The sequence below is a fragment of the Trichosurus vulpecula genome, chromosome 3 (genome assembly GCF_011100635.1).
Source record: "Trichosurus vulpecula isolate mTriVul1 chromosome 3, mTriVul1.pri, whole genome shotgun sequence".
NCBI lineage: Eukaryota > Metazoa > Chordata > Mammalia > Diprotodontia > Phalangeridae > Trichosurus > Trichosurus vulpecula.
Window position 1 is genome coordinate 225,618,233 of NC_050575.1, and position 16,710 is coordinate 225,634,942.

At 45.6% G+C, this 16,710-nt stretch overlaps 1 protein-coding gene across 3 annotated transcripts in view; it reads left to right on the forward strand.

The window, feature by feature from the left end:
* Positions 1-13,510, forward strand: part of LOC118841756 (c-Maf inducing protein) — a 277,697-nt gene extending 264,187 nt beyond the window's left edge. Inside the window, exons 15-22 of one of the 3 annotated variants that reach the window (XM_036749349.1) lie at positions 4,357-4,473; positions 6,202-6,342; positions 6,646-6,693; positions 7,910-8,056; positions 9,471-9,576; positions 10,171-10,241; positions 11,674-11,723; positions 12,429-13,510. In XM_036749349.1, coding sequence (XP_036605244.1) covers positions 4,357-4,473; positions 6,202-6,342; positions 6,646-6,693; positions 7,910-8,056; positions 9,471-9,576; positions 10,171-10,241; positions 11,674-11,723; positions 12,429-12,444 — 696 coding nt within the window. In that variant the 3' untranslated portion in view covers positions 12,445-13,510. Of the gene's footprint in view, positions 1-4,356; positions 4,474-6,201; positions 6,343-6,645; positions 6,694-7,909; positions 8,057-9,470; positions 9,577-10,170; positions 10,242-11,673 lie in introns of all 3 variants that reach the window. The other 2 variants (XM_036749348.1, XM_036749350.1) reach the window with 2 other exon arrangements.
* The last annotated feature ends 3,200 nt before the right edge of the window (positions 13,511-16,710 follow it).

The window sequence follows — 16,710 nt, forward strand, 5'->3', positions numbered from 1 at the left end:
GTTTACATGCCAACATCTTCACAGGAGACATTAGTTAGTAAAATCATACCCCAGCTTGAGGGCATAACAGCTATTTGCTTCTGAGAAGAAGAAAAACCCAAACAAATAAAACCTGCTCCCTGGCCCTGGTCTGGCCCTTTAATTGCAGCTAACTGTCTCCCACTGTGTGCTTTGTCACAGGAAGTGGATAGAAGAATGTGGATGGTGTAGGATGGCTTGTCAACACTGTTGGAAAACTAGTTCAGGTGAATCTTGATTGTGAGATGTCCGAGTTGGTCTGGAGTTCAATGTGAGAGGTTGCAAGAGCCATTAAACAGATGGTGGATATCTTATCTGTCCTGTTTAGGGATATTTTGTTTATGCCTCCTGGGAGAAAACTTCAGAAAAGAAAGCTTATAAAGCAGCTGCCTCATCCAAACCAGACTCATTGTAAACCAGAGCTAGCGGGTCTCATGTATGCCTCAAATGGAAAGTAATTACCCACAGATATATTCTCATCAGGGCAGTCTCATAGGCAGCAAGTTTTCCAGAGACATTAATGGTAATCTTTCATTTCTGTATGGCACCTTATAATATTTCAAAGTATTTTCATGGTGATAATCACATTCGTCACACTTGAGCCTCAGTTGATATCCTCAGGCTGAAGGAAGTTAGGCTTCCTTACTCCTCCAACTCTTCAGGAAAGGATAGGGATAATTTTTTCTGGGATACTTTTTTTTTCTTCAGGACAGTGACACTCAATGTTACTGCAGCTACAATTTACATCTTTCTAGGCTCCTGAACTGCCTTTGTGAACTCTGATGACACTGGACTAGGGTCATCCTTATTAGCATTTACCATAGGAAGTTACAATAAGGAGAGACACACTTTCGGCAACAATTTGGATTTGTGGACTTATAGGAGTGTAGAATTCAGAACTGGAAGGGACATTTATCTAACCTAACCTCATTTTACAGATGAAACTAAGACCCAACACAAGGCAAGGAATGTGCCCAAAGTCACAAGTTCTGATTATTTAGGAGGCATGGTTGGTTAGAATCAGAGTCTAGATTCCAGTTCTGGTCATCTGATTCCAAATCCTGTGGTGTTTCCCAATGTGAGACAACTCACAAAGGCAGTTCAGAGAGAAGAGAAGCATCGTGGATAGAGGTATAGCCCTGAAGTAAGGGGTACTTAGAGTTTAAGTCCTATTTCTGACACATGCTGCCTGTCTGACTTTGGGCAAGTCAATTAACCTCTCAGTGCTCCAGCTGACAGGTGAGTTGCTGATATGTACTAGTGGAGGGAGTTTTCACACTAGGAGTTTCTTCCACACCAATAGAATCATAGGTCCAGAGCAATATTAGACAAGTAGGGGAGGTGGGGGGCAGGAGTCATGGTGTAAACAGATGTGTTTTAGCAGAGTAGATTGGAGGAGGAGCTGGAAGTTAGAAAAATAGGTAGAAGCCTCTTTCATTACTTCACGTGAATTTGGGACTAATGTGATCCTAATAGATTTTCTTGTTCCCATGATCCCCTGCTCATTCTGACCATTCACTCTCTTTGCTTCAGAAATGCAGACACTGACTTTCTTTAAGTGACCTTTCCCAGTGATCTCTGCCTCTGAAACAACCCCTGACTGGGAGATAGAGTGATGGTCGTCAAGGGCCTGAGAAGAAGCCAAAATATCAGTCAGACTAGGGAGCATAGCATCTGTGATCCTATGAACTCAGTGACTCATTAGATGCTGAGGCCAAAGGAGGCAAAGAGAAGGGGAGACCTGAACATGTTTTTAGGCAAAAGGGAAGGTGCCAGTGAGGGGGGGTAGGTGATTAAAGATCCAGCAAGCCTTTATTTATTGTCTGCTAAATGCCAGGCTCTGGAGATAAGGACAAAAACAAAACAATCCCTGCCCTAAGCTTCTAACAAGGGAGAGACTCTCTCTCTCTCTCTCTCTCTCTCTCTCTCTCTCTCTCTCTCTCTCTCTCTCTGTGTGTGTGTGTGTGTGTGTGTGTGTGTGTGTGTGTGTGTTTATCCATGGAAGTATATACAATGTGAGATGGATTGCTGCTTGTGCAGAGTCCCTATGGAGAAGGTAGAGGATGGGAAAACCCTGGACTGCTGCTGAAGCACCCTCACAGTTGTGTGCTCTGTGATGTATTCATGCTGCCTTTCCAGATATTTGGGCTCTGAGGAGGATTGTCAGAGAGCCAGGCTGCTCAAAGTGCCAGGACTGTTCCCCTCTCCCCACCGGTCTCAACCTAAAACATACTCCCAGGCAGATAGGGTTCTGGGTCCTGGGAGATCCACCCTGGAGAACAGAGGGGAGATGTTCCAGGGGTGAGTAGGATGAAGGGATGGGAGATTTGTGCACCGTACTACCCAAGGCCAGCCAGTTCAGTCAGAAATGGTCTTCCCTGGCTCCACTAACTTTGTCCCCTCCCCCTTTCTTATCAAAGCAAATAACTCATTCTCTTGTGCTTTTGCAAAGCAAAGGAACTCTTTACCAGGAAACTAGCTCTGTTGGGAAACCAATTCATACACAACTACCCAGTAAACTGAGCCAAGCAGGAGTTTTGTCTATAATATATGAGCTGCCTCTTGGGTCCTTCTTGAAAGGAGCTTATTTTTAGATGTTTCTGTGTACGTGCTCTGTCTTAACTTGTTCACTCACTGCTAGATTAGCCAGATTTCTGAAGCTTGGAAATTTGTCTGTTTTCTCCCTTCATTTATTTCTCAACTTGAGCCATAATCTCCCTATGAAGACGTCATTGCCTTCCCCATAGCAACGCCTGGTGGTCCCTCCACTAGTCAGTACCCAATGAGAGTTAAGAAGCAACATGAGCTGGCAACCACTAGTCTGAGAGGATCCATTGGCATGCCATACCAAGACACTAATGATTACACAAATGTTGGAAGGAAAATTATACAGCGACTAAGATCAAAACAGGCATTCTCTAGAGTAATATAGCATGCTTTGGGGGCTGGGAAGTTTTCATCTCAAAACAATACTTTTTAAAGAAAGAGAAAGCACTTTGTATTGAAATGAGGGGCAGATAGATCTATGAGGCTTCTTTAGCCTCTCCAATGACTCATCATTTCCTTTCTAACCCCACCTTCCTATCCATCTCTCTCTATCTAATCTCCAAAGCCAGTAGGAAGCTTGGCCTGCTCTGGGTCAGGTTCTTTGGGGTGAATTCATAGTGTTCCACTAGTCCACCCTTGTCCTTTGGACTCATGTCTAAAGCCACCAGGAAGCATGCCTTCAGTAGGTTGGCTTCCCTAAGCAGGACTCAATATTGACTGACTGACAAGTATTTACAGATGATATGACCATCAGGTTTCCCCAGAGAAGACTGTCCAGCCCCCAAGAGGCCCTTGGAAGGGAAGGGAAGATAGGCCTTCTCTGTGCTACCAACTCTGAGCCATATGAATGTTGGGCTGCAGTCAGCATCAGGGTTTCAGAAATCTGGTGCCATTAGTGCCCAAAGACAATGTCAGACAACAGGGCTAAAGCCCCTTGCTTGGCCCAGAAAAAACTCATATCCCCATCTCCATAGGAACACTGAAAAAGGAGTGATCCTTGCTGTGATGAGGATGTGATCTGGTAAAAAGAACACAGGATTTAAAGTCAGAAGACTTGAGTTTGAAGCTCAGCTGTAACACTCTGTGTGTGCCTCAGCTTCCTACGCTGTAAAATGAAAACATTGTACTAAATTATCTCTCAGGTCCCTTCTAGATCTATCTTGTGATTCTGTGAATGGTTTTTTGGAGGGGGAGGATAGTGAATGTGTGCGTGTGGGAGTAGAGTGTTATTTGAAGGTCTTTGTTCTTGATCACTGGTCTTAGGGAGTTGTCTGACAGACCTCCCAGAGGCCAGACATCCAGATAATCATGTTTGCTATCAGCTCCAGGGCTGGGGAAACTGTGGCCTTATAGGTGCTTGGATGAAGGCTTTTAACTGAGTCCAAGTTTTACAGAACAAATCCTTTTATTAAGGGAATTTGTTCTGTGAAATTTAGATTTAGTCAAAGGGCTACATTTGAGGACCTAGAGGGCCACATGTGGCCTTGAGGCTGCAGGTTCCCCACCCCTGAGTTAAGCCAAAGAAAGTCAGCATGATCACACAGCCAAACACTTCTCAGGCATTGCCCTGCTCAGAGGCTGCCCCTGCAGTGGTCTAGTTGTAGCAGCCTGTGGGTCTGCCTTTATCTCTAGGCATGCTGTGGTCTAAAGCTAGAACTTCTAAGCTTTACCTCATTGTAAAGTGGCTGCACTGAGACCTGCAGATGTGTGGGAGGTATTGTGTGTCTCTATATCCTCTGCTACATGGGTCGGTGGCTCTAACCTTGCTTTGTGGTCTCCTTCCTTTCACAGGTGCATATACTCATGGGATCCTGTTATAAGACGAAAAAGTTCCTGCTTTCACTGGCTGAGAACAAGCTGGGACCATGCATGCTCCTGGCCCTGAGGGGCAATCAGACCATGGTGGAGGTCAGTGTATGTCTGGGCCTAGCTCAGCAATGCTGCTTGGACACTGTGTAGTGAGACCCAAGGAACAACCACAACAAGGAGGTTGGGGGATGGGGGAAGGCGAGTGACATGGCCTAGGGGTAAACTTAGCATGTTTGAGTGTATCCACATGTCCAGGGCTCTTTTCTCTCAGTCATCCCACTCCTTCACCCAGTTGGTGAATGGCCTAATATTTTAGAGAAGAAAGCCAGGGATAGTCCACAGTGCTGGTGCCCTTGGAGAGGGAGGGCATGGACAGGATAACAGATGGTCATGGCAGGGTGAAGAGAGCTCTGGCCTTGAGGAAGGAGATCTAGGTTTAGGTGTTATCTCTGTTATTAATTATGTGACCTACAATGAGTCAGCTTATTTCTCTGAAGCTCAGTTTCTCCATCTGTCCAATGAGGAGGCTGGGTTAGATGAAAGGCCTTTCCCACTCTAATATTTTGGAATTCTAATTCACCTCCTCCTCCTCTCTCCTCCTTTTTATTTCTCTCTCCCCTATCCCCTCTTCTTTTGATCTTCCTGCCCTAGAAAGAGCTGGGAAGACACACTTTTCTCATTCATTTATCCTACTGATCTCAGATACAAATGACTCAGAAAGCCTTCCTTCCTTCCAGCCTTAAAAAAAAAGAAGGAAAAAAGAGGGGCTAAACGCTTGTTGGAAGGTACCCAGTTTGCTGAGCCCCATACTGCCCTGAGCCGTCCCTGGTTTTTGGATATGTGTCCTCACTTCCTTGCACTGTGTGAATCAGGGTCAAGAAGATAGAGTCAGACGCCTTTATAGTATAGTCTCCAGTGTTTCTCATAGATCCTGCTGGAAAGTGGGGCGTTCTTTTCCAGAGGAAGCTTGAGAAGAAGACGGGGGAGACTACAATAACCTGTACTTATTCTGCAAGGACTGGAAGGTCCAAGTGTGGGATAAGGAAGCAGGCACCTGAAACATCCAAGTCAGTGAAGTGATCTGAATCACATTTGTCCCCTCTCGCCCCATAAGAGGGACATGTAACCTCAGCTCTTCTCTATACCACAGACCAGTGACCATCACAGAAGTGGAATAGACCTCAGAGGTCTTGTAGTCTGAAAAAGGATTCTCCCACTAGTAGCCATCCAGTCTTCCTCTCATGACAGGGAACTCAGTACTTCTTGGGGCAGCCCATTCCATTGTGACGAGTTCTGACTTAAGCTGAATACTGGTTTTGTGCCAGGTGGATAGATAATCTGTAGCCAAACACCTTTACGGGGTACAGGGACCTAAGGAGTCTCTGGGTAGGGAGGGGAGATCAGAGTTCATCCACTCTGTTTCCATTTCCTTTCCTTGTTGGCATCCTCAGACCTACATGAAGCTCCAGAGAGATGTTCAGAAAAGGGGAAAAGGTGGGAAAATTTGAATAGGAAATCAAAGGAAAAAGGAAAGAAAGGGCCTGGATCAGGACAGTTGACTAATGAAGATGAAAGGAGGAGATAAGGAAGGGGATCAAATGGCAAGAGAGAATGTGCTGATTTTCAGAGCAAGCACCTCTGGCCTGACAGACTTGAGTGGGAATGGGATGGGTGAAATTATCCTGCTATGTTCTGGCAGCTGGAGCCATGAAGGCTTATGCTCCAGTCCCCAGGAGCCAGGCTGCTTCCCCCAAAGGAGAGACTAGAAGCAATCCCTCCACTGTGTTGGCCCCTGCTCACTCTTCTTCCTGTCCATCTCCCTGTCAGATTCTCTGTCTGATGCTGGAATACAACATCATAGATAACAATGACACCCAGCTGCAGATCATCTCCACCCTCGAAAGTACCGACGTGGGGAAGAAGATGTATGAGCAGCTCTGTGACAGGCAGCGGGAGCTCAAGGAGCTGGTAGGTCTTGGCAACATCCTGGCCATGTAGGTGATCACTCAGCATTCTCTGGGTCTGTTACTGGGAATCGAGACAATTACCCAGCTCCTTTCCACCTTATAAAATACCTCCGTAGAAGGCATGCTGCTCCGCTGGCCATACACCTGACCTGTCCCATCCATTTGATGCCAGAGGATGCAGACCTCAAACACTTGTTTGAGGCTCCTTGAAGGACTCCTGAGAAGAGCTGGCATGGAGTGGGCAGGGCAGGGATGGACTGTGAAAAGTGAGGATAAAGCCCAATGATGCTTATTTCTTTTACAGCAAAGAAAAGGGGGGCCCACCAGGTTAACTCTGCCTTCCAAGTCCACAGTAAGTATCATTTTTCTCCCTGGGCTGGGTGTGGAACATGGCCTGATGATGGTATGAGCGGGGTGGTCAATGCCAAGCTGAATGAATAGTAAATGAGGAAAAGTTGGTCATGGCTGATTTTTGTCTACTTTTTCCTATTCATTTCTGGGGATGGAATTGCCAGAGATGGAACTGGGCTGTTTCTTTTCTAGGCATTAGGTCATTAGATGTCCTCATGAGATGTTTGGATAAGGAGGGTTACAGTGGAAATGCTAGCACATTTATGTAGGGCTTTAAGCTTTGCACAGTGCTTTTTTCCATTTAGTTCTGAATCCAGAGTCAGAGCACCCACCTTTGAATTCTGGCTCTACTACTCTTAACTTGCATGGTTTTGGCCATGTCAGTTTGCCTCTGAAAGCCTCAGTTTCTCTGATCTATAAAATGTGCTTATCAGACTGCCTTCTCTCAAGCAGCTAAACCTTTGGTCTCTGTAGTTACAAGCATCCGAAGAGAAGCCATGATTCCATTAGCCATCCCACCCAGAATGAGGGTTATGACTCTCTGCCTCTCCAGAGGCTAGACTATCCACCCAAAGTTGGGAATGTCTTAGTGTATAATATCTGAGGTTCCTTTAAATTCTAAAACTATAATTTTCATAGGTTTTCTGGGTAACAGTTCTGACAGAGCAGCCCTAGGTGTCTGAGGGTCCAGTGGTCTGGCCCCTACTACCATCTTCAAATGGAAGGGTGTCTTTGGAGGGCATGAATCAGTAATTTAAGGTGTGAGGCCACTTAAGGGAAGCTTTTACCTCATCTTCTCTGTTCACTTCCCTTCTGTGCATACACTGTCAGCCCATTACCTGCTTTCTGGAAGTGAGATCAGAATCAGGCCTTCCCTGTCCTACCTTTCCCAGTTATTTCCCTCAATGATGGAGAAGGCATGGGCTTCACAGGGTTCATCTTTGAGCACTTGAAAAGGCAGGGTGAGTAAGGGATAAAAGCTAGACCCTTTACTCTTGGCATTGGCAAGATGGTGCAAATGCAGTTCACTCTTTTGGGGGGCCTCAGAAAGGCAGACTCTGACTTTTGAGTCTAGAGATGGGTTTCCAGGAACCTGTATTTCACCCCATAAACCTGAAGCCATCTAAAATGCTAAGATTTTTCTGTTAGCCAGAGTATGTCTGTCTCCCTATTGGCTATATGTCTTTTTGACCCATCCTGTCTATTTGACCCTGTAGGATGCAGACCTGGCTCGCTTGTTGAGCTCTGGCTCCTTTGGAAACCTGGAGAACCTCAGCTTGGCCTTCACCAATGTGACGAGTGCCTGTGCCGAGCACCTCATCAAACTGCCTTCTCTCAAGCAGCTAAACCTGTGGTCCACTCAGGTATGAGCATGGGAAGAGGAACCATCCCAACCAGGCGGAGGGGTAAAGGCTCTCTGTTTCACAGGGGACTGGCCTATCTGTCTACAGCTTCAAGGCTCTTCATGCATGCGATGATGAGTCCCTTTGGAAGGCTTGTTGTCACCATATGGGTCACTGTTCTAAGTCTGGATTGTATAATATCACTCTTGGAAGCCAGTGCTCAGGTGTAATTAGGGAATTGTTCTGGTTTCTCAAGCACTTGGATTTTTTGGCATATGGTAAGAATGGGTTTTCACCGTCAGGCCTCAGGCCCCAGAGACTACTTCACCCCAGCCCCGCCTTGGAGAGTCTTCTTACTTCCCTTTTTTCAGATCACTGTCCTGCAGACCCCTGGTTGCACTTACCCCTCTCTCCCCTCTGGGGTCCTCCATGGCCAGTAATAGCAGCCATACCAAACCAGTGTCTGAATACACTGGTGACTTGGTGAAGAAGGGCTCTTGTGGACTTGATTAGCTGACGCTAGATGTTAAAGGTTCACTTTGCCCTTACCCTCACAGCCTCATAGGTTCCTTAGAGCTAGAAGGAATGGGACCCTAACTGCAAAGTTAGTGAATTATCCAATCCAATGATTCCTTTGGTATTTTAAACATTATTTACTGTTTAAAATACAATATGGTGGGCTGAACTGAACTGATGGCTGGTAACGAATAATTCGCAGAAATGTATAGATGTGTTAGGATGCTTGATCAGCTACAGGTCATACTAGATGGACTTCGAACTTTCAGATTTGGTGATTCACAAAGTATCTGCAGTAGTGAGAAGGCTTTAACTCTCCTACAAAAAAGGCAGCCATTGTTTGGCACGGGTTCCCTTTTGATTTCTAGGGACCACATTTCCCAGTGTAAATATTACTCTTGCTCTGACCCCACATTCTCCAAGGCAAGAATGACTGCACTCATGATTTTAGGTCAAATCCTCCCTCTCTTAACCTTATAAGGAAGGGAGAAGCCAAAACACAAGTTCAGAACTCTATCTCCCTGGACTCCAAGGTTTGGATGGAGTACAGTGTGTTGGTGGCAAGGGCCTTGGCTCTATTAATTAATACCTGTGTGACCTTGGGCAAGTGACTGTTCTCCCTCAGTTTCCTTATCCATAAAATGAGAAGCTTGGACTAGATCAGCTTTAAAGTTCAATGCAGCTTAAAATCCCGTGATCCTGTAACTGGGGCTTTAAAGTACTTCCCCTGAACTCCAACTCCCAGTAGTGGGTAATTCTCTGTCCCAGGGTGCCTTGCTGAGCATCAGCAAGATACCATTAGATCATCTTTTTGTATGGCTTTGAGTTTCATCTCTCAGGAAGCTCCATAAGGGCTTCATAAACCAGTGCCTTCAAGACTTAGGAGACTGGTGGCTAAGTTGGTCTTGTGTCCTCACAGTTTGGAGATGCTGGTCTGCGGCTTCTTTCAGAACACCTCACCATGTTGCAAGTGCTGAACCTGTGTGAGACGCCTGTCACCGATGCTGGCCTGCTGGCCCTGAGCTGTGAGTTTCCACAAGAAAGCCTAGGGATTCCTAAATTGGAGGGGGTTGGGGAGAGGCCCCCTCCTGGTGCTTAATCCCTGAAAAGTTTCTTGGTAATAGTGGGAAACATTACTCTTTTGGAAGAATGAGTGGTACATGGTCTGTTATGGCATCAGTTGAGCTGAACAGGTCCCTGTGTGGCATCTGAATCTCATTCAGCTCAGATACCAGCTCATGAGCAGCCATGAGCAGCATGTGCTTTGAGTGACTGCGGGAGTGATGAGGAAATTGTTTCTAGGTGAGCTAAGCTACATTGAGACACTGGGAGACCAGAATGTATTGAGGGTTAACTGAAGGCCTGGACCAATCATTCAGTTCATTCACTCATTCAGTAAACATCCTAAATCCCTCTTACTTCTACTTGGATTATTGTTCTGGGAACTACATTCTGTCTACTTGTCTCACCTCTGGAAACCCTGCTACACCCACAGTCAGCAGGTGGTATTGTGTGTGTGTGTGTGTGCGCGTGTGTGTGTGTGTCCCCGTCCGTCCCTATGTCCACTTCTGGCTCCCTTGTTTCTCACCACATATTTCTGTCTTTCTGTCTTCATGTAGCAATGAAGAGCCTCTGCAGCTTAAACATGAATAGCACCAAACTCTCAGCAGATACCTACGAAGACCTGAAGGTATTTTAGTATCATAGATCTTAGAATGTCAGAGCTGGGTGCATGGGGGGAACATACATACAAAACATACATAGAGCTGGGAAGAGTTTTGGAACATATAACCAAGAAAATCAGAGCTGGAGGGGTTTTAAAATAAAACATAGAACGTGAGATCTGCTAAAGATCTTAGAGCATAGAATCTCAAAGCTGGAAAGAATCTTAGATTGTATACTATCAGAACTAGAATATTCTGAATATGGAATGTCAGCTGAGCTGGGCCTTAAAACATAGAACATAAGAACTGGACAGGACCTTGGAGCTTAGAATGTTAGATTTGAAAGGACCTTAGAATGTCACAACTAGAAGAGTTAAAACATGTAGTATGTGGAATGCCAGACTTAGGAAAGACCTTAGAACCCAGAATGACAGAGTGTAACAACAGCTGGCATTTATGTAGTACTTTATGGTTTGCAGAGCTTTTTAAGTGTATTATCTCATTTCCTAATCTCAGAGGTCTAGGCAGGCCCCAGGCCTGACTTCACAGATAAGATCAAAGCTCCCACTGACTCCAAGACCACTTGTACCATTCCTCCTGGATGTCCCTAGTCTATACACATTCTTACTGTCCCAGGTATCTCCTAAATCTGAACAAGAGAGGTGATAGTATTATTTTTTGCTTTGGTCAGGCCATAGGAAAAGGTATTGAATGTAGCAATGGATGCCACATTTTAGGAATGACATTGACAAGTTGGAACTCATCAAGGAGAGGACAGCCAGGATGATACAGGGGTTGGACATCATGCCATTTCAGGATTGGTGGAAGGAACTAAGGAAGCTTACCCTGGAAAAAAGAAGTCTTGTGTGATCGCCTGATGGCTGTTTTTATGTTTGAAGGGATGTCGCATAGATGAGGAGTCAGACTTGTTACACTTGATCCCAGAGGGCAGAACCTGCAGTAGTGTTTGGCGTCTTTAGAAACCTAGAAGTAAAGAAATCAACCAGACCTGCATTTGGAGGGTTTCCCTCCCAGCTAGAGGTTTTCACTCAAAAGCAAAATGATGACCTGTTGAAGATGTTCTAGAAGGCACAGGCCAGACTAGATAGGCTCCAAGGCTCCTTCCAACTTTAATGTTCTTTAACTCTGTGGCTTAAATATATTAAATTAATAATGAATACATTCCAGGGACAGTTTCCATAGTTAGTTCCATTCTTACTTACCCTCAGCCTCAAATCTTCTGGGTCCCAGGAAGCTAGCATGGATCCCATTAGTCCTGGAAGAGGATTCTGCTGAAACTCCCTTGAAGGGGTTCCCGTCAGGCAGTTGGAACTAGTGAGGAATTGGGGGGTGGATTCCTTGGCAGAGGGCATAGAAATCAAGCTAGGAGCTCCATCCCAGGCAGGGATCGGTGGTACCGGTTTCCCAGTGACTATGGTTGTTATTCCTTTGAAACAGGCCAAGCTGCCCAATCTGAAAGAGGTTGACGTCCGCTACACTGAAGCCTGGTGAATTCTCTCTCGCTCTCTTTAAGTTGTGACAAGAAGGAAAAATTTGAAAACAAAACAACTTTTGACTAATAGCTGTAGAACAGCCCATTGTGGGGTCTTGGATCTCACCACTCTGGCTGTGAGATAGATGGGGGAGACTTTATTGGGGCAGGGGCAGGGAGGGGGGGCGGGGGGTGGGGCTTTTAAGCATGCCCGGCCCCTGCCTCAATCTTTTAGATTCATAATTTTAAAAATCAAACTAACCTGAAAAAGACTTTGTAGCAACAAGAGGATTATCAATGGGGGTGGGTGGGGGGAGGGGGAGGGGGCAGGGGGAGGGAAAGGGGGGAGAGACCCCTTGTGGATTTTCTTTGCTTTGGTGTTGATGCCATGTGGGAAAAGCAAATTCAGAATCCCCCATCACTCATAATTCCAATTGGCCTTCCTGGGGGCCCCCTTGAGGGACTCTTCAAAAAATAAGCCATTCGCTACCCAGAGAAAAGCCCAGATCATATCATCATACCTCTCCCTGTGTCCTTGCAATTGTTATGCAAAGTAATTTTGTTGTACATAAGATTTAAATAATGCACCTATTTAAGAAATGGTTCACAAACTGCAGGTCTGGGATCTGTCTTTTATTTATAACTTGTTGATTCTTTTACCCCTTGGCGTATAGTACTGTATAAACTAGTCTGCTGTCTTGTTATTATTATTTTTTTAAAGGAAAAACCCTCCTTGAATAATTGCCTTTTCGTAATGGATCCTGTATGCTAACGCTCTCTTGTCAGCCCGTCCGTCCATCCGTCCGTCCGTCTGCTGCCGTGTTTATGATTTCAGAATGTCTCAAACATCCTCACTGACTGAAGCCTGAAGACATTGGGAGCAGGGAGGGAGGGAGGGAAAGGAGGCCACACACCTGAAGTCTTGCTCCTGAAAGATCAGCCATCTTTCCTTGCTCCTTTATCAGGCTGGGGATGTGCTACCCATTTCCCCACCCCCCACCCCCTTTCCGGGTAGGATAGTCCCCTGCCAAGAGAGAGCTAGATTCATGATTTGCCTCCACCATTCTCTGTTCTCGTCCAAGATTTCAAGACTTCTAAGTCCTGCCACCATGTTGTGTCGCTCGGCGTCCTCACTCACGCATGCCTGCTTTTCTGCATGGTCTCTTGGGAGAAGAAGAACCCTTTGCCACTGATCTGTAGCCATCCCTTTCTGTAAATGTGACCACTAGTCCTCAGAGCTCCTGGCCTCCCCACAATTGCTAAGAAGGGAAGAACCTTTCCTGGGTGAATAAATAGTTGGCTTTTTTCCTTTTGAGCCATGACTGTACAGAACAGCCCTTGGGGGAGGGAGTGTTGCTTGGGGGTCCTCTTTTCTGTTTGTTTAGAACACACATTTTCCCCTTCAGCATCTCTAAGATTTCCATGTGGCCAAGGTAATGTTTGTATCTCTCTAATTCATCTGACTCAATGGGAGCCGTGCTTTTTGTCGTTTTATACTTTACTAGGTAGATATTATTACCCTGTGCTGTGCCCTCATTTTTCAAAAGAGAAATTGGGTTAAGTCTTAATTCATTCCATGTGCCAGGTTCTTTGTGTTTTCCTTTGCCCCTGAAGTCCTATCCTGCACAATTGGCATCAGGTGCAGGAAAAAGTTGATTAAAAAAAAGAAGAAACAATTGGCCACCTTTCTCCTTCGCACTGTTGCTTTACCCGATGGTTTCCTACTTACTCCTGTTCTGTAGCTGTGTACAAAGAGATGTGAAATACTTTCAGGCAAAATAAACTGTAAGTGACTCGCTTTTAGCCGTGTGCTCTGTACAGCCTTGGAGTCATGATTATCTGCTGGGTGGTGTGGGGCCTGGGCACTGGACAGGTAGAGAAAGCTGGCCTTGGAAGTAAAACTGCTGGAATGCTCACTCAGGTACTCCTAGGTAAGCTTGCACACACACACACACACACACACACACACACACACACACACACACCCCCATATCCTACCAAGCCTCTCACTGAACTCTAGGGGTCTGCGATGGTGGCCTGTCATATGGAGGGTCAGCAGGTTCTGATTGCAGCTGGACTACAACCTAACTTTGCTCTACTTCTGCCCCAGGACTGACCTTGGAGGGTGGGGATGGGGGACAATGTCAAGGGTGGCCCTCTTCCATCCTCAAGTGCTAGAATGACATTCCCCAGAAAGCCAGGGAAAACAAGAAGTTCATGTTGTCAGCATCACCACGGGGACCCACTGGTACCTGAACTTTGTCCAAAGTGTTCACATGCCTTATCCTAGTTTTGGTACCAGCAAAATATTAAGGCTGGGGGTGGGAAGACTCATGGTTTAAGAGACAGAATGGGGAAACAGTTGGGTCCAGATAGAAGGGAGGGTCGTGGGTGAAAATGTTGCCTTTACAGAAGAGAGAAAATCCCAGTAAATCTGCAGGTATAATTTGTAACACACACACACACATATGTGCATACATGTGCACACACACAGAGCTCAGCCCCTGCTCTACCAAGCCCTATGTCCATCCTTCTCACTGAGCTTAAGGGACTGCTATGATAAATGCTTTTGCTTGTATGTACACGTGGACTGAGATGTCGGTAGGCTCAGACTTCAACTGGACCACAATGTAACTCTGCCACCTGAAAGTTTTCCAAAGTCATGCTGACCCTCAAAAAAAAAGTCCTTTAGAGAATAACCAGCCTCAGATACATACAATTAAATTCAGCAAGCATTAAGCCCCTACTGCTCTGTGGTTCTGGGTGTACAGGGATGAAATGAGACAGCCTCTGTCTTCTAGGAGCTTTCATGGGCGAGTGCTGGCTGGGCCGGAAGGAAAGGAGATAAATCGTGTACACAGTTAAGTAAATACACGCTACAAGATAACGTGAGGAGATAAAGAGCACTAACAAATGGGGACGGATCAAAAAGTGGTGTGTGGAACCAGGGAGTTGGTCGGTTTGCCCAGAACGTAGTCAGAGGAGTTATGTGAAATCAGCCTAGAAAGATAGATGAGATTGCGAAGGGCTTTACATGTCAAATTGAGGAGTTCATCTTTTTTCCTAAGAACAGAAAGGAGCCCCTGAATCTTCTTCAGCAGTGGAAGAATGAGGTTAGACCAGTGCTGTAGAATGATCACTTTGTCCATTGAGGGGTTGGGGTGGGGGTGGGGGTGGCATCTATTGAAAAGGAGAGAGAATGGAGGAAAGGAGACCCATTAGTGGCATTTTCAATAGTACAAGCAGGAGGTTTTTGAAGGAAGTTTTCGCTTTTAATAAGACCAATGACACCAAAGAGCGATGATTTGTGTGTGAATTGGATTTAAGTGAGGCAGAGCTGCACAAAGTTGTCAGCCTCACTATCTCTTCCTGAGTCGTCAAATTCCAGCAGCAAGACAAAAGTTGAGACAGCTGGCAATGGTCCAGTATACATTGGCATCTTTGATGCCTGCCCAGGCTCTAAGGCCTTCACAGCACCTGCCTCATGGTCTCATGGTCTCAAATTGTTCTCATCTGACCATTCCACCGGGGAAAGGCTTCACATGTTTAGGGTAGGCACCCCTAACTCACCCACAGGTGAGGCCTGTTGGTTACGCTTAACCTTGTTTAGCCCATCTACCAAGACAGTTTACTGAGGTGTGGCCAATGCATATGCTATAGCTTTTTAGAGCCACATGTGAAAGTTGGATGAAGCAGGTGGACACCAGAGATTCTGGTCTTCCTGAACACTCCATTCACCTCTGAGTTAAGACAACGGGTACATGAATAAAGAAAAGAGGTTGGATGTAAGTGTTGTGGAGGTAGAATAAACAAGACTGCACAACTGACTGGATTAAGGTGATGGAAGATGACTCTGAGATTTAGAACCTGGGGGACTGGAAGGACAGTGCTAACCACAAGAGAAAGAGGAAAATTCTGAAGAGGGGGATGGGAGTGGGGCAAAGGTGAATTCTTTTTCGGACACGATATGTTTGAGCTAGCCATGTGACATCTATATGGACACAGATCCAGAAAGGAGTTGGGCTGGATATGTAGGTCAGGGGGTGTTCTGTACAGAACTGATCATTGAACTCATGGGAATTGAGCTCAGAGAGACAGATAACACAGGACAGAAGAACCCTAGTGTACACCTTGGCATAGCAAATGACAGACTGAGAAAATGAGGTAAACAAATAGGAGAACCACAAGAGGAGCAACATAAAAACTCAGAGATTGTTCGGGAGGAGAGGATAGTAAATGGTGTCAAACACTGTAGGGTGATAAAAGACAATAAAAATTAAGAAAAAGCCACTAAATTTGGGAATTACAAGTTCCTAGTCAAAGGGAAGACCGTTTCAGTGGACAGGTAGTATAGGAAGTTAGATTGCATGGGACTGAGTAATATTGATTCTACTTTCACCTTCCTTGCAGCTGTCCCTTTCTACTTACATCATAGTCACCCAAATTCAGGCCTTTATCAATTCTTGCCTGGACTATCGCAACAACCTCCTAATTAAACTTCCACTCTTCTCCCCTCTCCAATCCATGCTTTGCATAGTTTCCAGTTGATACTCCCAAAGCACAGTTCTGACCAGGTCGCTCCCCAGTACCTAGCATAGTGCATGGCACATAGTAGGCATTTAATGTATACTTATTGAACTGAATTTCAAGCCTCTGTGCTAGGGGCTGAAGATCACTTAATCCAGCTCCTCTTCTTTTATAGAGAAATAAGCTCAGAGAGGGGAAATAACCAATTCAAAGCATACAGCAACACAGGGCAAAACCAGGCTTAGAACCCATATCACCTGACTCCCAGTCCAATGCCTCTTCCACTATATCACCCTACCTTCCGGAGGTCACTAATAGGACAAAAACTGCCCCTTTGAGAAGCCTTTGTTTCCCTTGGTATTTGTGAAGAAAATGACTGACACCCAGAATAGCCAATTCTGGTATCTATTCACCACAGACCTCCCTAAAATCATTGCCCCATTTGTGCTATTGACTTTTATCCCTTTTCCATAAAG